This window comes from Podarcis filfolensis (assembly GCF_964270895.1).
Source record: "Podarcis filfolensis genome assembly, chromosome: 10".
NCBI lineage: Eukaryota > Metazoa > Chordata > Lepidosauria > Squamata > Lacertidae > Podarcis > Podarcis filfolensis.
The window spans coordinates 3,274,470-3,299,456 of NC_139612.1; the positions used below are offsets into that span (position 1 = coordinate 3,274,470).

General features: G+C 39.6%; 2 protein-coding genes across 7 annotated transcripts in view; one reads left to right on the top strand and one right to left on the bottom strand.

Moving 5' to 3' along the window:
* LOC310744114 (uncharacterized protein) lies at positions 1–12,776 on the top strand. Its single transcript, XM_083574952.1, has 4 exons — positions 1–461; positions 1,577–1,812; positions 3,003–5,098; positions 8,462–12,776. The coding sequence occupies exons 1-4, from the start codon at positions 81–83 to the stop codon at positions 9,619–9,621; spliced, it is 3,873 nt and encodes a 1,290-aa protein (XP_083431078.1). The 5' UTR covers positions 1–80; the 3' UTR covers positions 9,622–12,776.
* Positions 11,547–24,987, bottom strand: part of INTS13 (integrator complex subunit 13) — a gene marked incomplete at its 5' end in the record, with an annotated part of 26,979 nt that continues 13,538 nt past the window's right edge. For all 6 annotated transcript variants that reach the window (XM_083575124.1, XM_083575125.1, XM_083575129.1 and 3 more), the window contains 10 exons: positions 11,547–12,718; positions 13,682–13,817; positions 16,548–16,687; positions 17,350–17,580; positions 17,857–18,007; positions 18,793–18,967; positions 19,997–20,175; positions 21,983–22,072; positions 22,699–22,788; positions 23,647–23,731. In XM_083575124.1, coding sequence (XP_083431250.1) covers positions 12,679–12,718; positions 13,682–13,817; positions 16,548–16,687; positions 17,350–17,580; positions 17,857–18,007; positions 18,793–18,967; positions 19,997–20,175; positions 21,983–22,072; positions 22,699–22,788; positions 23,647–23,731 — 1,317 coding nt within the window. In that variant the 3' untranslated portion in view covers positions 11,547–12,678. The remainder of the gene's footprint in view (positions 12,719–13,681; positions 13,818–16,547; positions 16,688–17,349; positions 17,581–17,856; positions 18,008–18,792; positions 18,968–19,996; positions 20,176–21,982; positions 22,073–22,698; positions 22,789–23,646; positions 23,732–24,987) is intronic.

Here is a 24,987-nt window from a genome sequence, read left to right on the forward strand (position 1 = left end):
ACTGGGGAAACACCATCATAATCTCTTAAGGAAACACATTAGGATGATTCTCAAGTAAAAAAACCTCATGTAAGTCTTGTATGGGTTTCAAATGTTCCTGCCTTGTTAACTTTAACAATGCTTTATTTTTCTACAGTTCTGACCTTTGTGATGAGACAACCACATCCACCTTCCTTGATTATTACACAGCCTATCTAAGAATGGCTGCTTCAGACATTTGTCTTTCCTCAGGTGCCACTTTGCTGCTGCAGAGGCAAATTCCGATGGCTCTGTCCTTGCTCCTCACCCTGGTCTATCTCACCACCATCAGGCCGGCTGCTGTTGCCAAGGAACTGCTGCATAGGACATGTGGAGAAATACAGGCCTTGCAAGGAGTTCAAGATGCAAGAGCAGTTGCGGGGAGAGTTTTTTCTTATCCCATATCACCATTTGCTTTCCAAGGGAAAATAACTCACTACAAGGTAATGTAGCATTGCTGGCAATAATTCTGTCTGGTACCAGTCACACTATTTAAATGGTTTTGTTCAGTTGTAAAATATGCTGCAGGAAAACAGCAGGGCATGGATGCCCTTTAAAGAGGGAAATGGGGGTTATTTCTCCCTGTATGTGTATACCACAGGAACACCTATATTTTTGGTCAACCTGTTGGTTATGCACAGTGAATTAGTATTGTTCTAATTAATTCAATGGTTGTTTTGTGTCAATAACACCAATGTAGTTTTTATGAGGTATAAATACAAAATTATAACTGCTTCTAAAATATGCAGCTTTTTAGCAATTATCAGCATGATTCTTATCTCACGAATGCATACTTGGAAATAAAGCCCACAGTGTTCCCTGAGGCTCGCTTCCTTATAAGTATCTTAATTATATCTAAGAGTGTTCCTTTACATCTTGCTGAGAAACTTCCACTCCCGTGTGTAAAATCTGAAATGGCAGCCCTGCAACACAGGTTGCTTCAGGTGAGTTGTCTAAACAACCACATTTTAAGGTGGAACTAGATGTGGTAACTCTGACTTCTGATGAGGAAGCACCTGACTTCTGCTGGTGCTTTTTTTAATCAAAACTGGTAGAGTTTGAAAACTGTAAAATGGTGGGGGAAGCATTTGAAATCAACTCACATTCTTCCCTTTATGACTATTTGATGGTCTGCTCACAATACATCTAGTTTGGCCGTGAACAACTCTAGTTCTTCAGAGTATTATGGGGACTGGGCAATCTTCCTTTGTTCTAGAAATTGCTTGTTATTGACCAGAATGACTGGTAGGTGTTTCCTGAATGGGAGCTAATGAGTAGGAAATAGCTGGTTGTGAAAGACCAGTATTAGTTGTCCTGCTGTAGTGTGAAAATCAGGATTCGCCCATCACCATCCACTTGTTCAGACAGTCATCTGCAGGTCCATACACCAGGAAAATTAAGAGTACCCAATATTTTTTTTTCCTTTTTCGAATCTGAAACAAACAGCCCTGTTGCATCTAATATGATGATTGTGGAAACAATATATATTTTTTAATTCATTATTTTGATTATACTACATTCCATCTCCTGTGCCCACATCTTTTTTATAATTAAACAGGTTACTCTGGCTAGTGGTTCAGCTTTACCAATGTGGTTGGAATATAACCCTAACACAAATACTCTTCAAGGACTGCCAATGGTGGAGGAGAGTGGAGAATACCATCTAACCATAGTTGCATATGGAGAGTCTTGTGGCTGGAAAACACCAACAGCTGGTGCAAACTTTGCAATTCATGTTCACAATGATGCTCTTGTCCATGAAAAGAAAGCGGTCACAGACCAACAGCATAACAGGTAAGTTGCAGTGATTTCCAAAAAGCAATGCATTTGATTAAATTGATCATTATTTCATTTATTCTGAACTATGTGCAAATATATGTGCATGTGTGTGTGTGTGTGTGTGTGTGTATAACATATTCAGAACAAAGCTGGAAAAAGACACAGGTTGGATTCAAGGTTCCATCAGCAAAACAAGGCCCTCTTAGGTCTCATCTCCTCCTTCTCCCTGCAGCCCCCTATACCTGCCATCTGCTCTGGAGGGTTAGGAGACCCTCTGAAAGAGTGAGAAGCAGCACAGATGACTGCAGAAAACCAGGGGGAAAATAAATCACCTCCCTTCACTTCTGTTCAGAGAACCTCTGCTAGATCCAAGCCCTTTCCTCAAACAGAAAGACACATTTCGTATAGTTATTAAATAACATTAGAGATAAAATAAGTGCACTTGGCATCCCTTAGAATAACTGCCAGGGGGTGAAAAGCACTCTGCCAGCTGACTAGGAGTGCCTTTTCCAGCTTGGGTTGTTTGTGGACCAGGATAACTTGACCACAGTAGTCCAGGCACTGATAATGTCAGGTTTAGATTACTGCAATGCAGCAATTACTGCAATGGGGCTTCTCTTGCAATTGGTTCAGAAATTGCAGTTAGTGCAGAGTACTGCAACACAACTGCTGCAGGAATAAGACAAGAGCATATTTACACCTCTGCACAAAGGTCTACACTGGCTGCTGACCTGTTCCCAGCCCAAGTTCAGGGTTTTTCTATTGGTGCCTAAAGCCCTTAACAGCTTGGGGACAGTTTGCTTGAATGATTCCCTTGCCCTTTATGTACCTACTCAACCACTTTGATCTACAGAGCTTGCATTATTACAAGTGCCGTATAATAATCATTCCACAGTTTTAAGGAGTCAGTTTTTCAGTATGACAGTACCTATGCCTAATAACTCCCTTCCTATTAACATTAGGCAGGGACCCTCACTATATTAATTTAGACACCCACTACAAACTTTATTTCAACAAGGCTATTCAGATAGATAATCTACCATTCGATTTTACATTTCGCTGACTTGATCTGCCTATTTTGCTTTATGTATACTGTACTGTTCAGAGATTTATTATTATGCTGTTTATATGTTTTTTTCTAAATAAGTAAGATAACCCTTTTTAATGCCAAATTATTTTAATAGCACATGTTTTGGGGCTTTCAGTATCTGTTCTGCAGCACTGTGTGAAAGGGGAATGTCGGTCACCTTTGCTGAGATTATAATTCATACAGACAATTATTTAGAAATTCAAAAGCGACTAGATCTAGTTTGCACCATGGCAGACTATCTCCATTTGCATCCCTCTTCATTGATACTTGCTTCATTTGAAAGCCCATTTAATAAACATTATTGGAATCTAACCATATTAGCTGAAGACATTCAATACCTCAACACTACGAAAATGCATTGTGTTGGAATCCACTGGCCAGTTGGGTTTGGAGTGTTCACTATGCTTTATGAATTAGTACAAATTCTACAACACAATGTGGTGTCAAACCATCTCTCACAGCTGCTGGGGTATGAAATTGCTGGCTGGAGAATACTTAAAAAAGAAGGCAATGGAAAAAATCATTTAGGAAAGCGGCAGAGGAGGCAATTAATGGCCACCCCTGGACTCGTACTGAGACCAACCAAAATAGAGTCTTTAACAATTTTGTCAACTACTATGGTATACACACAGTCTGCTATAATACCTAGTGAGAGTTCATCACTTTTGTATGAAACTGTAAAAGAAGTTATCCCCACTTACATGGATGCCTTGGGGTCCATGGACATTCAAATGTTACTGAATGGTCAGATTAAAACCCAAGTATCTGGCTTTTTCCAGTCGCTTTCTTCTGAACTTTCACCTTCTCTGGTATCACCATCAACAGAATTTGAGGGTAAAGTGGCTTCCAGAACACCAACAATATTGGAGGAACTACAGTCTCAAGTGCCACAACAAAATGTGTATTCTGTGCCTAAAAAACCCAAGCCAAAGCACAATTCCACACTCTATTTTTTAGATTTTTCTGTGCCAATGAGCAAAACCCAGATCTCAATACCTGCTCACAACATGGAAACTTCAGTTTCACCAGACATAACTGCTTCTAGAACAGCACCTCTAGCATACTCAGAGGAATTAACAAGAAGTCTCGATTATACAAGCCCATATGCACAGCTAACAGCATCTGGATTACTATCTAAAGACACCATATATGTTGCAAATCTTCCTCTACCATCCATATCAACACTGATGAATTTAAGAGCATCATCTAGAGTCCTATTTTCCAATGTTGTAGTTTCTTTGCTCTCATCAGATGGTAGCTACAAGATTCAAGACCTACTCAGCAACTACAAACATGTCTCAGAGTCATTTATGTCTTTAACACAGACTACAACGTTGATTGATGTGCCCAGCAGGAATATAGGCTTCAGTTTGATTGGTATTACATCACTAGGCATAAGTGGTGCTTCCATCCACAAATTTAGACTGCCGGTCAACACAAGTCCGTCTCAGTTCTATTACAGTAACAATGCTTCAGCTTTGGCAATGCATAGCAGTCAGCAATTCAGGATATCTCCATTTGTCCATTCACTAGAATTTGGATTTCTATCAAGAACAAGCAACACTCCAGCAATGGCTCCCTTTGTATCATTATCAACACCAGCAGAATTCCCTGTATCATTTGGACATAGTAATATGATACCAATGGGGGGAAATTTGTCTGAAAGGACACAGGTTAGCCAACAGGTAATTAAAATATACACACTTGCATCAGAGTCTTTTATGACTGTTCAAGAGACAGACAAACTTTTAATTTCAAAAACCAAACTATTAGCTCCTACCACATCCCAGATGGACACTCTCCTGTGGGAAACACAACATTTAATTTATGATGCATCATCCAGTGCTTCAGTTTCAAGCAGCAGATTCCATGAAGGTGACCCATCTTATAAAATGAGCCAATCATCAGAGTGTTATTCTTATGATGCTTTGCTGCCTACCTGGTCTACAGAATTTGCTGGCACCCCCAAATTACCTTTTTCTACAGATGAAATTGGCTCTTATGACAGCAATGCTGTTAGAACTCACACGCCATGCTTTGATGCTTTACAACTAGACACAAGTGATCTAAGCTTGGATAGCTCATTTGGAACCAAAATTAACTTGCAAATTACCAGGGACTTAACTTTAGAACTGTTGGAAAAGTCAACTATTACTTCCAATAAAGATATGTCCAAACAAACTGGATTCTATGTCACTACTTTATACCAAGGTAAGCTATTAATATTGGTGCGTCAAATTTTGATCCAATGTGGGTAACTCACACCAGGTTTCATTAGTATTGCTACTACTGCTACAACCTCAATTTATGTATATACCTCCTTTTGACCAAAAGCCCTCCCCCCATGACTAGCATAATAAAAGAACAAAATGTACAGTATAGTTTAATGAGTAAGCAAAAGACAATAAGCAAGTAAAATAATATGACAGCCAAATCACCATATAGAAGGGCGGTAAGAAGGAAGCGTTCCCAAGCTAAAGGGTTAAAAGGTACTTAGCTAAAAGGTACATTCTAGACTTAAAACTCTAGACAATGAGAAATATTCAGAAGTGTGTCCTAGTTCAAAGAATTAAGGGGCACTCACAACAACTCCCATTCTAACTAATTTTCAGGGGTTTGGCCCAAGTAATTAACAGTTGTCCAATAACATTTTAAACAAACAAAAATAAATAAAATAGGAATACTAGCAATATTAACAGTTGCCACAAAAAGGAGCCTACCCCATGCTTTTTAGGTGAGTAAAGTCTCCCAAGAGTACAACTCTTGCCTTTGGGCCAACACAAGGTGAGGCCTCTCTCTCACACAGCGGCTGATTAGTCTCCATGGGTGGTACAAAGCGGACCATTCCTCCTCAGCTGCTACACCTCAGGCCTTTCAGGGGAAATAGCTGTCAAGATGACACATAACACATAGGTTTACACACAGAGATGCTAGGAGGTTCCATGAGTCACGACTATTTTTGACACTGAAGCTATTTTTTACCAGTTTAATGTGATTTTTAATTATGTTTAAATTGTTTTCATGGCTTTATTAAGTGTGTGCTTAATGCCCTGGCATACAGACAAGATGAGGAGCAGTAAATACACATCCATTCTCACCTCACCTCAGATGTTAACAAGTCACTCCCCATCTGTTCTATACTTTCAAATTATTTTACCCATTTCATGGCTGATTTGAACTTGTGGCAGCATTACTGTAATAAAACCAATTACCTTGAGTAAGCAAAAGCTTTCTTCTCTCAGTTCAAGTGAAATGCTTAGTTATGTTTGTTTCACATTTCTGTCAACTGTCTGTAGTCAGTTTACAATTCAGTCATACACTGAATTAACAGGGCAGCATTTTTTTCATATATTCCACATGTATTCCCCCCCAGCCCCCCCCTTCTCCATAATTTGAATTTTTTGGTAGGGGCTAGAACGATGATATTGTACAACAGTGTAAAGGGTGCAATGTGTGTTGAGCAGTGAGAAGCGGTTTGGAAACAAAAGGAAGCATGGAAGATTGTCACAAAACTCCTATAATTGTTATATGTTTTGTGAGTCTTTGGGCTTTAGTGGCCCTTAAACACCGAACAATCATCCAGCCCCTCCCGCAAGCACAGCACCCAGGTGTCTGTCCTGTGATAGGTGTAGGGATCCTAGTGCAAAGACTTCCTTCAAGGGAGAGTAAGGCTGCATACACACCTATGTTTTAAAACACATGCCCCCCCCCCCAAGAATCCTGGGAACTGTAGTTTACTCCCTCACAGAGCTACAATTCCCAGAATCCTTAAGAAATTAGCTCCCAGGTTTATTTGAGAGGACATCATATACTTCGAACATCACCTACTTTGCCCCCGTCTTCACTCAGAAGGAAAGCGATGCCCAACCTGGTGATAACAGAATAAATGAGGAGGGAACTGTGGCCCCTAGCTACTTTAAGTGAATTCAAATCTCCAGGGCTGCATCCAAGGGTACTAAAGGAGTTGTGGATGTAACCTCAGTGCCTTTGTCCATGATCTTTGAGAATGTTGGAGAGCAGGTGAGGTCCCTGCAGGTTGGAGACAGGCAAATGTTGTCACCATCTTCGAAAATGTAACTACCGACTGGTGAACTTGACCAGGAAAGGTCCTAGAATAGATCATTCAACAATCAGTCTGTAAGCATTTAGAAAAGGATGCTGTGATTGCTAAGACCCAGCAAGGGTTTCTCAAAAATAACTCATGCCAGACCAATCTGATTTCTTTTTTTGATGGAATTACAAACTTGGTGGATATGGGGAATGCCGTGACTTCAGTAAGGCTTTTGGCAATGTCCTCCACAATATTCTCATGAGGAAGCTGGTAAAATGTGGGTTGAAGTATTAGGTGGATTTGTAGCTGGTTGACTGACTGAACACAAAAAGTATTCATTAATGGTTCCTCGTCATCCTGGGGAAAAGTTACAAGGGGGTGCCACAGGGTTCTGTCCTGGGCCCATTGTTCAACATATTTACTTGGATGAAGAAATTGAGGTGATGCTAATCAAATTTGCAGATGACAAAAACTGGGAAGGGTAGCTAATGCAGCAAAAGACAGAATCAAAATTCAAAATGACCTTAACAGACTGGAGAATTGGGCACGAGCTAACAATAGGGACAAATGTCAGGTTCTGAACTTAGGCAGGAAGAACCAGATGAACAAATATAGGGTGGGGGACACCTGGCTTACTAGCAGTACATGTAAAAAGGATCTAGGGACCTTGGTGGACCAGAAACTTAACATGAGTCAACAGTGTGATGCAGCAGCAAAAAAAAGTGAATGCTATTCTAGGCTGCATCAACAAAAGTACAGTGTCCACATCAGGGGAAGTCATAGTACCACTCTATTCTGCCTTGGTCAGACCACACCTGGAATATTGTGTCCAGTTCTGAGTATCTCAGTTTAAGAAGGATGTTGAGAAGCTGGAACATGTGCAGAAGGGGGCAACTAGTATAATCAAGGGTCCAGAAGCCAAGCATTATGAGGAGCTGAGTGTGTTTAGCCTGGAAAAGAGGAGACTGAGGGGAGATAAGATAGCCACCTTCAAATATCTAAAGGACTGTCACATGGAAGAAGCTTGTTTTCTCCTGCTCTGGAGCGTAGGACTTGAACCAATGGCTTCAAGTTACAAGAAAGGAGATTCTAACTAAAAATCAGGAAGAACTTCCTGACGATAAGAGCTGTTGAACCGTCTCCCTCGGGAGGTGGTGGACTCTCCTTCCTTGAAGGTTTTAAAGCAGAGGTTGGATGGCCATCTGTCATGGATGCTTTAGCTGAGATTCCTGCACTGCAGGGGGTTGGACTAGATGACCCTTGAGTCCCTTCCAACTCTAAGATTCTATAATTCTATGGTGTGTATGCAGCAGAATTGAACTGGCCAGAATTACACCTGGGATGATCTACCTGAAGCAAGAGGCCAGCTTTCTTAGTGGGGGTGAGACACTAGGGCCTATCTCAGAAAAATTCTGTGAGATAAATTGACATAAACATTTTACAAATTCCTCTTGTCATCTTTTGTCAGACTTCTGAAAACTTGGTTTTTATATTTCCTCTCTGTTACCTTCACTCCTATGTAGGTCCAATAAACACCTCCCCAAGAGTTGTTAATGCCATTAAGTGGATAACAGCAACAATTGGACACAATTTTTCCTTTTCAGTACCTCCGGACACATTTTATGACCAGGAAGATGGAGATACAACCCAGCTGACCCTTGAAATAAACCCAGCCGATGGTTCACCAACAGGTTCGGAAAGCTGGTTGCAGTTTAATTCAGATTATCAAACCATGTATGGTTACCCACTTGATCACGATTTTCAGTATTCACCTCAGGAATTTTTACTCTTTGCCACCGATTCAGGAGGGCTGAGGACATCCGATACCCTCACAATTGTACTACTCAGGCCAACCACTATCCCATGTCATACTTATACCATAAGAACAAAAAATAGTTACCACTCCTTTCTGAGAGACAGGGATAGAGTTAACTTGTTTTTTGAGAAGCTTTCCAAGTATTTGATTGCTGGCTGTCCTGGCAATATGACACTACTTGATCTCAAACCTGGGTCCACTGTGATCACCTGGTACAACAGCTGTTTCTGCACAAGGGCCAGCGGATGTGCAAGGGATGAAATCCAGGGTGTGCTGAGGAAACTAAGAGTACCTGGTGGAAATACAAATCCACATTTTGTTGAGGCAATGTTGCCAGCCTACAAAATTGATCGAATTGAAGAAGTTGCTTTTGGTGGAATCTGCTCACCAATCACAAAACCAGAGAATGAATCCCTGATACCAAACAGCACCTTGGCTACATTTGACAACCATTGCTGGATAAGAAACATTTTTACTTCCTTGTTAATAAGTGTATGCATTACAATTATAGTGATTCTGATAGTTGCCTTCCACTGCTGTAGACATCCCAAGAAAATAACTGGATTACAATCTACAACATTTCATGGAAGACCCTTCTTCAGCTACATTGATTTGGAAATGGATATGCTGAAATCCCGGAAGTCACCAATGCTTGAACAAGAGAGCCCACCATCAGCTCAGTTATGGTTGCCTGTTCCAACACCTTCCCCTCAGCATATCTACAGAACAAACAGAAATCTTGTTGCCTCAGGTCTACCTCCACCACCAAAATACAGACTCCCACCATTTTATGGAATGCAAGAACCTAGTCAGACTCACCAGGATACTAGTCCCAGAAGGTATTATCCCAAAGCTAGTCTATACTGAGAATGCTATTCTGGGAGGGGCAGATTTTTTTCATTCTTATATAGAATTATATAGGAATTATTAATGATGATACATTAACAAAGAAGCTAAAGAAATGCCAAGTGCAACAGATTTAGATACAAAATTCTACTACATAAGGCAATGTGTTTATCGTAAACACAAAAATCTGCCATGTACAGAAAGCCTAGAAAACACACAAGCTGCTTTTTCACAGGCAAGGACACCAATAACAATGAGAAACACCGCCACTTCCACCTGTTTTATCTCTTATATACTCCCTGGGACAATAAAACAGTATTCCCAGTGGTACTGTAGATGTGTTAATGATTATGTTATTTTCTTAAAATTTCTGTATAGTTATTGGCAGAACACTTAAATGTTATGAATCAAAGCCAGGAAATCCTTTTTTAAAGTGTCAGTTATTTATGGTGGGAATAGTGCGGCAGCTGCTGTTCCATGGCTTCATCCATCCCATGTCAATCTAGTAAACTTAAGAATATAAAATTGTTGCAGGGGAAGAACTATGCCAATATTGCCTCCTCTCATCCAACGTGAGCGTAATGGACTTTTCCACACAATTGCTTTCTTCTGATGTAATTTTTACATGTGATTAAGGGAACAGGAAGAAAGAAACCATGTCACTTAAGACCAGTCCTTTAAATAAGCTGTAACATGATGCATGCTGTAGGCATTAACTGTTTTCTCTTGCTTAGATGGTGTCAAAGAAATACTGGGAGACCAGAGTTCAAATCCCCAGTTGGGCATTAAGCTCACTGGGTGGTCTTGGGCGAGTCATAAAACTCTTCGCCTAGCCTACCTCACAGGGTTGTTGCAAGAATAATATTGAGGTGGCGAGAGCCATGCATGCCACCTTGAGCTGAAGGAATACAAATGCAATAAATAAAAAGAAATTAACTTCTTACTAGCTTCATGTGCAGGAAATTGCTCTATAGACATTAGCAGACGTTTACTCTCTCAAAGCCATTAAAGATTCGGATTACTGCTGAGATGAAGAACCTATGGCCCTTCAGCTGTTGTGGAACAACTCACTGTGCTGGCTGGGGGCTGCTGGGAGCCATGACTCCAACAACTAGAAGGCCACAGCTTCCTCACCAATGCAATACTAATGTCTGCTTTTAGAAGCACAGGAGCAGGCCAGACTTGTGCTTGGGCTGAGCTAGCCATCCTTAGTCTTTTCCTGTGCTATGACTGCCACAGGTTCCCCGAAACCAATGTTATCAGTTTTGAAAGTATTAATTTAAAGGTGTTATAAGTAAGGAACATTGTTTTACTTCCCAAGTTTTTTAAATAATTTCCACAGATTGCTTAAGACTTGAAGGGTAATCTAAGGTAAGAACTGAAAAGGGCAATGCCTTCCATTTAAACATTCTTATACCATCCCAGTAAAACAGGCATGCCTAAAATGCTAAATGATTGATATAGGATTGCTCAGTCTAATTAGAAATATTTCTGAGTGCCTTCACTGAACTCCATTATGCTATCTTGGAACCAAACATCCCCTTTACTGCCAACACACAAGCAGGTAAAAAGCTGACAAACACCTTAACACCAAATACACCTTAACAATTAAATCAAAGCCACACCCACACAATTTGGGACCAGAAATCATTTCCCATCTAAGAAGTTTGTTTTTATATATCTGAACCATGGCCTATTTCTGAATAATAGATTACAATTTAATTTAACATGCTTAAATGGCTGCTAGTCAAAGAATCAAATATGATGCCAAATTCAGAAGGGGGATTAGTGTCTGAGCTCAAAATTCAGGAAGGAGCCAGAGTGTTGATTTTTGGCTCGACCAAGTGCTTTTAACAACCAGCAAAAAGTAGCTGAAACAACAGGGAGCGGTTTTAATTTAGGAATAAACATCACCAACAAAAAATTGACTTATTAGACATATAACATATTTTTCTGAAAAACCAAGTTTATTCTTAAACAATTGTTCTCATGCTTCCCTCTCCCATCACCCCACAATTCAAAAGCTGTGCTGGCCAATACGGAGCAGCAATCAAGAACACTATCTTTGTATACAAAGCACAAAATAATGCTATCTTTATAGCTTTAACAGTGTTGCAGGGCTACTTCCCCTTCTGTAACTGTTTTGATCTCAGGTATTAGCTGTGATAGTTGGCAGGGTGTGTATTCCCCTTTGCAACAGGGTTTTACTTAATGTCAGCCTTCATATCCACTATGCAGTAAGAGAACTAATGGAGAGAGACCAGTGTGGACTGGACTGTACAAACACCCTGTAGCCATGTTGTCAATGAAACCAGCTGCAGCCTTTCTTTCTGTATAGCCCAGTTTAGACTTAGGTTTCTTGTGCCATTCGATACACAAAAGAGTATTTGCAGCCCCGTCTATAGCAATACATGTTTAAATTGCACACACTAACCCAAACAACTGATCAAGGACAATCATACTTAAATCTGTATTTCTTATTATCTAGGACTGGTATAAGCAGTTCAGCATTTTAGATAGCATTTTATTTACGGAATGTGCTTTATAATCTTCTTAGCCTCAAAACAATTGTGTATGGCAGGTCTTTGTTACCCTCAACTGCCCCTTCTTTAATGGAATTAAGAGCCCATTGTTGCTCTTTAACATATGCAGACAGTTTATCACTGTTCTGTCATTAAAACCAAGACACTGTGTCCAACAACAAATGTCTTTATGCAGCACTCTCCTAAAGTACAATCTCCTAAAAAGTTTTAATGTGTCTAAAAGCACACCTGAAAACAAAATCCAGGTAAAAAAAAAATACCGTGTTTCTCCAGAGGGAATCAAAAACATTTTAAAATTCATTTTTTTATAAAGACCTTACTATTAGTTGGAAATGAAGTCTTGCTTTATTTGATCCTAGAGTAAAAAGGGATTTGGGACAAATGATTTACACATTTAATATAATATTGAGATTTTCTATTTTTATAGAAAAGTGCTAAAAATAGGAAAAAACAAAGCAACTGAAGTTTGAATCAATTTGAATCAAGAATAAAATGTTTATGCAACATAACAAAATATAATTCTTAGATTCCATTTTCACTGCCGGCTGGCTTTCCCATTTTCTGTTGTTTCCATTCTGAAATAAAGCAAATAAACAAATAAATTTTGCCTTAAGAGTATTCTAGTAATTATTATTTTTTTAGATTGGCATTCCCCCCGCCCCAGATTTTTCTATTTACAACAAAAGTGATTAGTATGTTTCAAAAATATTTATGCTTCTTTGTCTTCTAGACTAAACCTGACCCAACTGCATGCATAACTAATTGCCAAAATAACATGTGTGTCTCTTAACCTTTCATCATTATTTTGAGACTGCAGAAGAACAAGATAAACTGAGGAAAACAAGTTTGTTCACTCCATTTTTGTTTTGCTTAGTAAAACCCTATTTCTGATTGTCAGTTTGCATTTCTTGGTGCAGAAAGTATTGATGGGTGTGTAGAGATCTTTCCTCTTCTAATTAATTCAAGAGGGTTCTATGTGAAAGAAGCAAGCAGAAAGTTCATGATGTTTGGGTTATACCTTCAGAGAAGCTGAGTACAGCTGGTTTAAACTGGTTCTCTTATCTCTTCTGTCAAGGTCATGTTGACTATAAAAATAGGCCAGAAGGAGTCTGGGTTTCACTTTCTCTTTCTATCTCTTTTCCTTCTGGTGCAGTGTTCTGTAGATAGTATGTTTAGTGTTAAGGTTTATTATAAGTCTTATTATAAGTTATTGTAAGCTTAAGTGAAGTCTGCTGCAACTGGACTTCTTATGGACTGTGCCAATCCTGAATGTATTGGATTTGTGACCATTATGCTCATTTGCCTTCAGTAGCAGTAAAGCTCTACTGGATCAAATATTAATTGCGTCTGGTCTATTTTCTGGGAATCCTGCAACGTGTTTAAGTTTTTACTCTGCTAACTATATGCTGGAATCTGCTCTGGATCAATACTGAGTAGAATTCCATGACACTGATATAATTATAAATATGATATTCAGACAGTTTTTGGCTAGTAAAAAAAAAATCACTTCAAGTAACATGCTATTTAGTAGTACAAACCCATTCTCGTCTTTAAGATGTTGATATAACTCAGCTTTGTTGTTGACAGAGTTCAAGCGACCAGTAAATTCCTGATGTTTCCTAGAATTTGCAGTGTTAATTCTGTTGCTCCATAAAGACAGGAGAGAAACTGGCCCTAGGTTTGGTAAACACAATTTAAGTACGTTCAATAGTTTTCATTCAAAAACTCATACAACAAGCAGCATACATTTTACAGATACATGAACACAGCATTTCCCCCTTGTTCATATTTCACCAGCAGTGGATCCAGGATAAATAGCACCTTCATTTCTAACAGACCAGGGAATATCTAAAAGCACCCACATTTAATTCAGAGACAAAATCCAAAATTAAGCTCTATCAGTATAATTCATCACAGGGACAACAGAGCCTCCAGACTTTCTTCAACCCAACTGGTTTCTCACAACTAGTTTCTCAATGAAAGTACAAAAAAACCAAACTATTTCATTTCATAGCTAGGGACAGACATTTTTCACAATTATAGTCAAACCTCGGTTCCTGAATGGCTGTTTTGGAACGTTTTGGCTCCCGAATGCCAAAAACCCGGAAGTAAATGCTTCGGTTTTCAAATGTTTTTTGGAAGCTGAATGTCTGACGTGGCTTCTGTGAGTGCAGGAAGCTCTTGCAACCAATCAGAATCTGCACCTCAGTTGTCAAACATTTTGGAAGCCGAACAGGCTTCCAGAACAGATTACGTTCGACAACCGAGGTTTGACTCTAAGTGAAAAAGCTCTACCAGTTGTATTATTTCTGTCACCTCTTAGTCATATTTTGTAGACACACGGATGTTTATTGCAGTTCTATCAGTGTAACACCCTGATCAGCAACTGATCATAACAATGGGTCACTGAGTTGGGAAGAGGAAATGTGGTCTGGTCCTTCCTTGTGCTGGCAAGGCCACCTGTCACTCTTCTAGAGCAGCAGTGGGCAGTTTCTTTGGCATCAAGATTGTAGAGTTGGAAGGGACCAGTGACGTAGCGTGGGGGGTGCAGGGGGGGCCGGCCGCACCGGGCGCAACATCTGGGGGTTAGGGTTAGGGGGCGCAAATCCACGGGTTAGGGGGCGCAAATTACTTGCCTTGCCCCGGGTGCTGACAACCCACGCTACGCCACTGGAAGGGACCAAGTGGGTCACCAAGTCCAACCTGCTGCAATGCAGGAATCTTTTGCCCAAACTGGGGCTTGAACACACCACCCTGAGATTCAGAGTCTCAAGTTCTAATGACTGAGCTATCTAGGGAAGTTCTTTGGCATCGAGAGGGAAGAATGTGTGGAGAAGAGATTCTTCTGCATAGCCCTTTGGCAATGCTGATTCCTATCTTGCAAAGACAGAAATGGCTCATAAAGCTGAAAGGGAAAGGGGAACAGGAAAGTATGTAAGCAACAGGATCCCTCCTGCTGCCATGCCTTCAAAGGCATGCGGGGGGGGGGGCGTCACCGCTGTCGCCCTGAGTATATTTTTTTGAGGGGGCACAGCAATCTTATCCCTGTTTACCTAGGAGCAAGTCTCACTGAACTCAATACATAGGATGATGCTGAAAATGAATTGGGTTGGAGGGATTGAGATTGTGGCTAAACCTGATTTGAAGGGTGGCTGAAAGCTATTTATTTTTGTGCTCTGTTTTGTTGTGCAAGTTTTCTCCTGCCTCCTTACAAAAGATCTTTCATCAGGAGCTGAAAGGTACTACCTCCTGAATGGTAAATTGGGGTTCTTACAGGAAATTAAAGGAAACAACACATTCTTTGTACAGAAAATATAGCATTTCAGAAAGAAACCTTAATCTTCATACAGCAGTGTCTATGTATATTCCTGTGTTAATTGGGACTGCCTAGTAAATTATTTCTTCTTATTCTCCATTACATTTTTATGCCACGTTTTCTCCAAAGGAGCTCAAGATGGTGCACATGGTTCTCCTCCCCATTTTATCCTCACAACAACTCTGTGAAATGGGTTAGGCTGAGAGATGGTGAGTGGCCAAGGTCACCCAGTGAGCTTCATGGCCAAGTGGGGGTCCAATACTCTAACCATTGAGAGCACTGCTTAGCTTTGTAAAGCTAAGCAGGGTCTGGTATGGTTGGTTTCTAACTGGATGGGGGACAGCATGTTGAGAATTCCTGCATTGCAGGTTGGACTAGATGACCCTTGAAGTCACTTCCAACTCCACAATTTGATGATTCTAAGTTTTGTGGGGTCTTTGAAAGACTGGTCATTGCAAAAAACACATTGGGCTGGTGTTGTGAATCAGTATGTTAAGCTTTTTAATTAACCCCTTTTGAGGTTGCAAATAAATGTTTGTGTTGGGCCATCACACCGTTCACCCTCTGCCCAGTCCATGGGGGGGGGGGGAGTGCAGCACTTGTCCCACCCTGTGGTAGACCACTTACATGCCTCTCTCCCCACAGGAACATTTGTTACATTGCACTACTTCTTTGCAGAGACATTTAAGAATATTTGAGTCGCCTCTTCTGAAGGCATCCTGCAAGCATAGTTTGCATTCTGTAGCCCCAGATATACGATTCTTTCATTCACTTTTATTAAAACAACAGTGGCAGCATCCAGCAGATATACAGGCCTATGTCTTGCTGAAGTTATTCTTCTTCCACCCAAACAAGCAAGTTTTCTAGTTATTTACAGCACAAAAGTCACTCTAACCTTTACAAATAAATAAATATTTACCTTTATAAATAATTTTTTAAACCTCCAAGGTTACTGGGTGGTATTGTTGTTGTTTTAAAAAGCTTAATGTTAGGTCACACATGATAATGCACCTCAAATCAGTTTTTAACTTTTTCTTTCTTTCTTTCTTTCTTTAAAAAAACCTATTTGGCAATTATTCAAAATCTACCTTTAGTTTTTTCAATGGTTGGAATTTCATCCACTGCAACAAGGGGCTTTTTGTTTGGTGGCTCAGGAGAATCAGGTGAATCTTTTATTACTTCTGCCTCTGCTAGTTCCTCTTTTTCACGCTCTAATAAGCCTTTTAACCTGCGGAAATAAAAAGAATTACCACTGCAATTTCAACGCCGACAGTTCCGTTTAGTAAGTTGTAAGACAGTTATATTACCTAGAGAATCAAAGAATGGGCCAAAAACACTGGAGACTTGCGCTGAACAGAACTTGTTATTTAACAAACTATGTCGGGAAGAAATTAGAATTAAATCTATGGACAGCAAATTACTATACTTCTGTTACTTTTGAAGCATGAGTAACTACTTAGCTTGTATTTTTTTTTATTAAAGCCAGCTTTTCTTTCTGTTTTAGTTTAACCTTTCAGTTCCCTGTGTGTGTAAACACACAAACATTCATGAGGTAAGCACATTATGCTTGTAGGCAAATTGCAGAATACACATTCCACAAACACTTCTTGATACTTGGAACTAGCATGAACCTCAAGTAAAAGGTAAGGGCAGATGTAGCCTGGGTTCTCCCCTCTGCTGATGGGGGGTTCCTGAACAATTTTTTAAAGATACTAATACTTTCTGGAGAGCTCCCATTCCATGCTTTGGGCTTCATGCTAGAGTCTCCTTGCTACAGGCCAAAATCAACTCTTTCTAATGGTGCTGAGACAAAGAAAACTGGCCTGTCACTCCTGCCGTTTATATAAATATAAAACCTGAAATAAAATTCTATCGGTACTGATAAAGCACCTTTCCGATTCCTGCCAGGATTTTTCTGGTTCATAGTCTTTTCCTGCTTTCTCTGACTTTTCTTCTTTTTCTTCTCTTTTCCTCCCCCGTTTCTTGCGTTCCTCTTCTTCAGGTGGTTTGCTTCTGCAAGCCAGAAGGCACTCCAGAACTCGTTGATGTTTATCCGAGTTGGCTATGTGTGCTCTAACAAGAGTCTCCAGTTCATTCCACATGATCCTGTACTGTTCATCTCTATTGAAAAAGACAACATGATTTGATTCTTATCTACACAAATTCTCCAATCTCAAGTATCTAATTTATCCTCACTTCTATTTTAAGACTTCTAGATTCATTTCAACAGTTTATTCTGGAATGGACAAACTTCTGAGTAAAAAATAATTATTAATGCAATACCTTTGATGTATGTGGTGCACTGCACAATCAATGAGTAAAAAGGAGAGGGGCGAGGGGGTAACTTCTGCTTTCGAAATATAATTTGAGTTAAATGTATCAAAAAGTCATATTTACCTTTTAGGACCCTTTCCTCTTGTTCCAACTGTTGATATGGGCAGTGGGTCATTTTTTCTTTCCATGTCTACTAAATTGTAAATTGTTTTCTGGCAATTGAGGACATCTTCATCTGTCAAGGCTTCCTTCACAATAACACTGGCCAATGGCACTACCTATGAGATAAAAAGAAAACAGGTGTTCTCCATGAACACAAGAAAAGCCTGCTGAATCAGGCCCATCTAGTCCAGCATTCTGTTCTCACAGTGAACAAGCAGCTGCCTGTGGGAAACCCGCAACCAGGACCCAATGGGGTTTCCACCAACTGGTATTCTGAAGCCTCTGACGGTGAAGAGAGAGCAACTCCATAAGGGAGAGCCTCATCCTCCATGAACTTGATGGCAGTGAAATCATTATATGCTGAAGAGTTAACAACGCAAGTAACCAGCAGGAAGCCATAAATTCTTTTTATTAAGACACTTACCCAAAATCATTCCATCTAATAGCTCAGTGCCCTTGTCCTGACAAAAATGGAGCCAAAATGGGTTCAAGGAGGAGTCAGCTTGCTTGGAGGAACCTCAAGTTTTAAAGAAGTATCAATAATAATGATAATAAAATCATTAAGGGGGGGCAATCTCTCCCTCAAACAAAACAGCTCAAATAGCACTGAATATGTTCAGTGAACCCTAGAAATCACACAATACCAGAAGGGGGAAATATCCCTGAAAACTTGGGGGGTGTAGAAAGAACAGGGAACTTGATTGCCTGAACCCCAAAAAAGCTTAAGAGTATTCTTGTTAAGGGCTGAGGAGATATTGTAACATTTTGAAAGTACCACGTGTATAGATTAATATTAAGCAAACATTAAATGCATAATGCATTCCCAACCATATTTAATTGCCTATTACCATGTAAAATGTGGCTTAGGCCTGGGATTTAAAAACAATCCATAGTCACCTACTGCTTGCATGTTGAATATAGTAGTCTGTGAGATGATCATGGGCCAGTAGCGAGTATGCTTCTCTAGTTGATCTTTGGCTCGCTCCAAGGGAATCTCAAAACTTTCATCACTCTTGTATCTGGGTTCCAGAAAAGGAGTAAGCCTGTTTTCCCTCATAAATTCACCAAAATCCTAAATAAACAAACAAGATAAAAGGAGAATTTTTCCTAACATTTCATGATTACTGCTCAATTATAATATCCCGTCTGATCATCATATATTACATGCAACTTAGCTTAAATAGGCTTTCTTAGTATTCAGTATCAGTGCCAAATCTTACAGTTGTTACCAACAGGGAAAGTTTAGCTGCACAAAGTTTTGAAAAGTTTTGAAACATTCACACATTAAGCTGCTAAAATATTGACCAGAATTTTTTTAATGAAGCCATTTCAGATCCTGTAAGCGTTGTTCAAGATTCAAGCAACACCTATTTAAAGCGGAGATGACATAGCACAAAATGGCACAATGAAGAAGAAAAGTTGTGTTTTGTGAGCTTCAGAGTGGATGTCGTTGACTGGAATTTCTTGAAGTACTGTACAGTGGTACCTTAGTTTACGAACTCAATCCATTCCAGAAGTCCATTCTTAAACCAAGGCGTGCTTTCCCATAGCAGCGGGGGACTCAATTTATAAATGGAACACACTCAACAGGAAGTGAAACATGTTCTTATTCCAAGGCAAAGTTCACAAACCAAAACACCTACTGTCGGGTTTGCAATGTTCTTAATCCACGTTGTTCATAAACTAAGCTGTTCTTAAACCAAGGTACCACTGTATAGTTAATGCTACCAATGCTACGATAAAGCTGGATTTTGGGCCAAAGACAACTGAGACCTCCGATTATAATAGACCCAAATAAATTTTAAAACCAACCATTTATTGCTTGCCCAGATCCCACAAAAACCTGTTGGTGGCCCCAATTTCAGTCCAGAGGAATGAAAACTAAGGTTGCCTTCAAAGTCCAGGTTATTCTGTCATTCCTCAAAGGAGAAATTAATCAGTTTCACTTTTTCTTGAAATTTCTTGAAAGGTAGGCCCAGCTTCCTTTTACCCTGTCCCTTGATTATAAGCTCCCCTCTGTGACATTAATACAAGGGTTCTGCCTAGCTTTGTGGCTGTGAGAGGATAATGGCTTAAACAAAAAATACATAAAGACATTTACTGTAATCCTGTAGTCTGTGACTCTACCGCCACATCCTTCACTAATTGAAGGAGGATCTTCCAAAATGGATCGAGAACTGCTGAGGACATGAAGAAAAATCTCTCCTCCGTGGCTACTAAGCATATGACTAATTACTTTAGAGCCAGACTTCCGAGGTTGTTCCAACAACACAGAACGACCTATTGAAAGAGAAATTGATTCATTAGTTACCTAGCTTAAAAATTCTACAAGATACCTGGTTATCCAGTTGTATTTTTAAAAAGCACATAAAATATTTGTAGGAAAGGACATTTTCGTTTGTTTCCATTATTAAAAGTTTTTTTTGGCTACTTTCTAAAATCGATCCCACCCCCACCCCCCTCTTTCTCCTGCGTCCTGCTCGCCCATCCCACCCCTTAGCAGCCAAATGAAGTTTTTTGATACTGGAAGAAGCTGACCAAGAATATCCTTAAACTAGTAGATTATGCAAGCACAAATTACATTTTAAAACAAATATTTATATCAATCATTTGCTGGAAAAGTAAACTTACAAGCTTTGGAAATTGTGTCTTAAGAGTGGCAAACATTATGTTGAAATTAAAATAGTGGCATCAGTTATGTGGCATACACCTAAGCAGTTTAAATTCCAACCTCTGTCCCTAACAGTTCCTATCTCTGTCCTTGGTATTAAAATCAGGCTTGGGATTAACCCAGGAGCATCATGTTTTATTTGTGACTGTTTGGTACACTAGCAGAAGCCAGTGTTGAAAAGCAGCTTATGGTTTGTCTGGAAGGTGTGGAGAAAAAAACACCTGCTTCAAGAAAAGAGCTGTATTGAGCTAAACCCTTGTATGGGCAGAACAACTTCTGTGAGTGCAACTTAACTTGCCCTCCCTCTCTTCCCCAATCTCCCCTGGATTCCCCCCAAACTTCAGGAGCAGATTGGGAAGAGGGGTGAAGTTGCATTGTGCTCACAAAATTCCTTCAAGCATGCAGTGATTTAGTTGAATACAATCCTAAGAATCACAAGTGAACAGACTTAATTGTACAGCTCATGGCAACATGGCCAGAGTTCTTAACACAATGAGACATTTTCCACATTCAAATAATCAAGGAAATCCTACCAGAGACAAAAGCAAATCTTTTGTGGGAAGCAGCCCAAATTTTAGGCAAGGCAACATAGATATTGCAAGCAGAAGTTACACTTCCTGAATCTATGCAACTATCAAGAGTATAAGCACTTGTATATCATGTTCAGACAATATGACTGAATACAAAGTTTCCATTTTGTAAGGCCCCAGCCAGGATGCTCTGGGAGGGGCACCAAGCAGGGGGGGCTCTGGGTGCCTGAGGTCTTGCAAGGCCTTGGCCAGCATCTCCAAGGCCTCCAAGATGCTTTCTGAGGCCTTGCGAAAATCAGACTTCTGGTGGCACCGGAAGTCAGATTCGGACGTCTTGGAAGGCCTCAGACACCATCTCCGAGGCCTCTTGCCTCAGAGGTGCTTTCCGAGCTCTTGTGAGGTCTCAGAACCTGACTTCTGGTACCATCAGGCCAGGGGGCGCGAGCGAAATGACGTCACATTACAACATGACATCATCACGTCACACATGCTGGGCACCCATAACCAGGGGCCTAAGTTGGCACCTCTGGTGTGTGTGTGTGCATGCGCACGTGCACACATGTCCACACAACCAAAACTGATATTTGATCAGCTCAGTATCATTAAGGACAGTGGCTTGAAATGGAAGTCAAAGTGTAGCCAACAGAAAGCACTACACAGCTGAGCAGTCAAATGCAAGAGGTCAGGCTCCTATTATTCATACCAGGCCTGGGCAGTCCAGGGACTTCAAACTGCCTACACTTCAAGCAAGTTCCTTGGCCTGAGTGTACAGCACTCCAGAAGACTCACTAGCTTAGATTTCACATTGTATAGCTCTGAGTTCAAACCTGAATCCTGAACAATTAAAATAAATTTGTTCTGATTTTTTAGCCAGAAAGTATTTTACCATTAAGGAGAAAGTTGGTAAGGCAAGAAGAAGGCCGACTATTTACATCTACAGGTGATATTCTGAAAGCTCCAGTACAATAATGAAGTTCTAAAGGGGGGGAAAGGGGGAGAGAGGAAGAGAAAGTTTAGTTTGATTACAATACAGAAAAAAATACCTAATTCATAAAACAAACAAAAATTAAACACCATAGAATGTAATGAACATTAATCACACTGCAAAACAAGCAACACCTATATTGGTGGTAATGTAAGTGGTATAGAAGCAAAAGCAAACACTGATCTCCGTGCACACATACATGAAGAATATGTCATTCAGTTGTGCACTAACAGAGGCTTTCATATGCTCCCCAGCACGATAATAGCTTCCAAGTGTATATGGTTCATTTTGCACATTCTTCAACATCGTTTTGAGATGACGCTTTCATGTAAGCTCACATATTCTCCATTCAACACTCATTAACTGCAGTGTTTATCTGATAATTTTAAGTTATTTTGACCCTCTCTTTTTAATTAAAGCTCGCAAAATTATAGGAGTTCAGTCATGAAACAAAGATCAAACTGTCATATTTGAAACGTATTAATGTGGCACAGGTCTCCTGACTATGTGCAATGCATGATCAATGAAAAACAGCAAGGTGGAGGAAAAGAAGAAACAATATTGTTCGCATTATGCAGTTCATGGACATATCTGAGAGAGAGAAAAGGGGCACCTACCAACACTGTTTGTTCTTGGTGTACACCATTTTAAAGTTACAGTTTCTTTTAATGTACCTTCTTTGCTACTACCACCCATATGATTATCACCTGCAAAACAACATTTGAGATAAATGTAAGTACAGAATTTAGTAAAACACAGAAAATAATAGAAGTCAATATACAATAGCAAATGAATGTCACAACCAATTCATTTGCCTGCCGCCTTGCTGGTGATTAACTCTTTCAAATCCATTGAAATCCTACTTTGACATCTTCAAAGCAATACCCTGCCCTATAACTGCTATATCTGTACTAGATCCCTGGTATTATTTTTAGTTCCAAAAATTTTCAGTTTTCCTCAACATTTAAATTGCATCATCTTTCCTATTTTAAAAATTCCTTTTCACACCTTCTATACCTGTAATTATGTACATAACTGAGGCAACTTGTGTGCCTTCCATTGTTGGGTATCAACCCTGAATTGATACAGCTGGGACCAGAGAGAGGGTCTTCTCCCCTAACCTTATACTGCATACAGCATTAATGTCTCACATCGGATGTAACAAATTTGTAGAAAAGACTATGACCTGCAAACAGAGACAATGCACATACTTTTGTAACCCAAGAAAATCTTTAATAAAAAATATCCAAATGAACAATAAGTAGAGTTCTGCTGAGTAAATAGAGCTTTCCCACCTATTCTTCCTACATCAGCCTTTTAGATCCCAGCAAAGAAGCCACACTCAACAGTTGGGAACCCTTGGAACAATACGGGATATGGAGCTGAAGATGGGAAATTGGAGGAGGGTTTTTGCTTGTGCAATAAGCTCCATAGAAGTTAACCAATAAGCGTTCAAAAAATCATAAATTCTAAAAGCAGTCCCAAAATACAAAACAGCCTTAATATCCACAGTTGTAACTCAGATTATATTATTATATATTGTCTATATTATTTTTTCTACTCACCACTTTTTAAAAAGTCTACGTGTGCTTCCTTGTGATGAAGTAGTTCCACATCATAATTGGCAGATGTATTGGCATGCTGCTCTTCCTTTTAAAGAAACACACACACACACGTGTGTGTGAAAGAAGATTAGTTTAAAAAAAGAAACAAAAGAATACAAGGATAATTTTATGTTTTGCCTTTCAATATAAGACTGCAAAAGGAAAAAGAACACTTAGACATGAAAGCATTAATGAGTTGGAACTGAGGAAATTTATTGAGTTATTGACTTCTTTAACGATCTAGCAGCTTATAATCATAAACAGAACAATCTTATGCATGTTTTCTCTAAAGTAAATCCCACTGTGTTTAATGAGGCTTACTCCCAGTAAGCACACATGCGTGTATCCTTCAATTACTTTATTTATATAACTTTTTAAAAATAACTACAATGAATGTTCAAAATCCAATGCCAAATTAAGATGTGAGTTCATTCAATAGCCTTGTCCTTGTTGATTTCTACACATAAAATTAAGTAGGAATGCAATATAAAAACCGATCCAACACCCACTTCCATTCAGAGATAGGTTATCCAACAGGGAAGCATTTTCATTTCATAAGCAATGAACAGTAATTATGATTATAACACCACCATCAGCAAGTGTAGCCATTTCTCGTTTTATGGGGATTTCTTTCACTTCAGGTTAAGAAGAGAAACCACACATAGTCTTATCCGGCTTCCACAGCTGGATTAGCAGCTACTATGGTTCAAACTGCATGCATAAGGGTAAAAAGATAAAAGGAAACACCAACTTTTAAATAGTTGAGGCAGATTAGCAAACACCACATATGGCAGATTAGCAAAAGAAATTCACTAGGACTTGTTTTTGAATAAATAATACAAAGGGAACCCAACATATATACTATTACTAGAAACAACAAAAGGCAAGAAGAGAAAGCATAGCAGCAGCACACAGGTCAGTAAGTTGCAAACAAGGTATTTGCAAACATAAAACAGTGTATGCGATGGTTCACTGAAGTTTAATTCAAATGGCCAGGGTGCATCATTCACAAAAAAATGTAACTGCTGCCTTAGGTTACACAATCCAGGCAGTACAATTAATGTTCAGCAAAAACAACAACAACCACACACAAACCCCACTGTTTATTAGTGTTACAATGCTTTTCCTTTTGTGCATTCTTTTAACCAATACAAATACTGGGTATGTTCTTTCCAAATAGTGCTCAATTACAACATATAATTGGAATTTCAGGCTAATAAGGAGGACAGGTTTCTCCAATGGCCACTGCAGGGCCAAGTAAGGCCAATAATAAAAGGAAACCCCCCACTAGGGCTGCAATCC

Bases quoted from the DNA above. Each gene is read 5' to 3' on its own strand.
- LOC310744114 (XM_083574952.1), top strand. From the start codon at position 81: ATGGGTTTCAAATGTTCCTGCCTTGTTAACTTTAACAATGCTTTATTT. The intron at 462-1,576 runs GTAATGTAGCAT...ATAATTAAACAG, and splicing joins GGAAAATAACTCACTACAAG to GTTACTCTGGCTAGTGGTTC. The intron at 5,099-8,461 runs GTAAGCTATTAA...ACTCCTATGTAG, and splicing joins TGTCACTACTTTATACCAAG to GTCCAATAAACACCTCCCCA.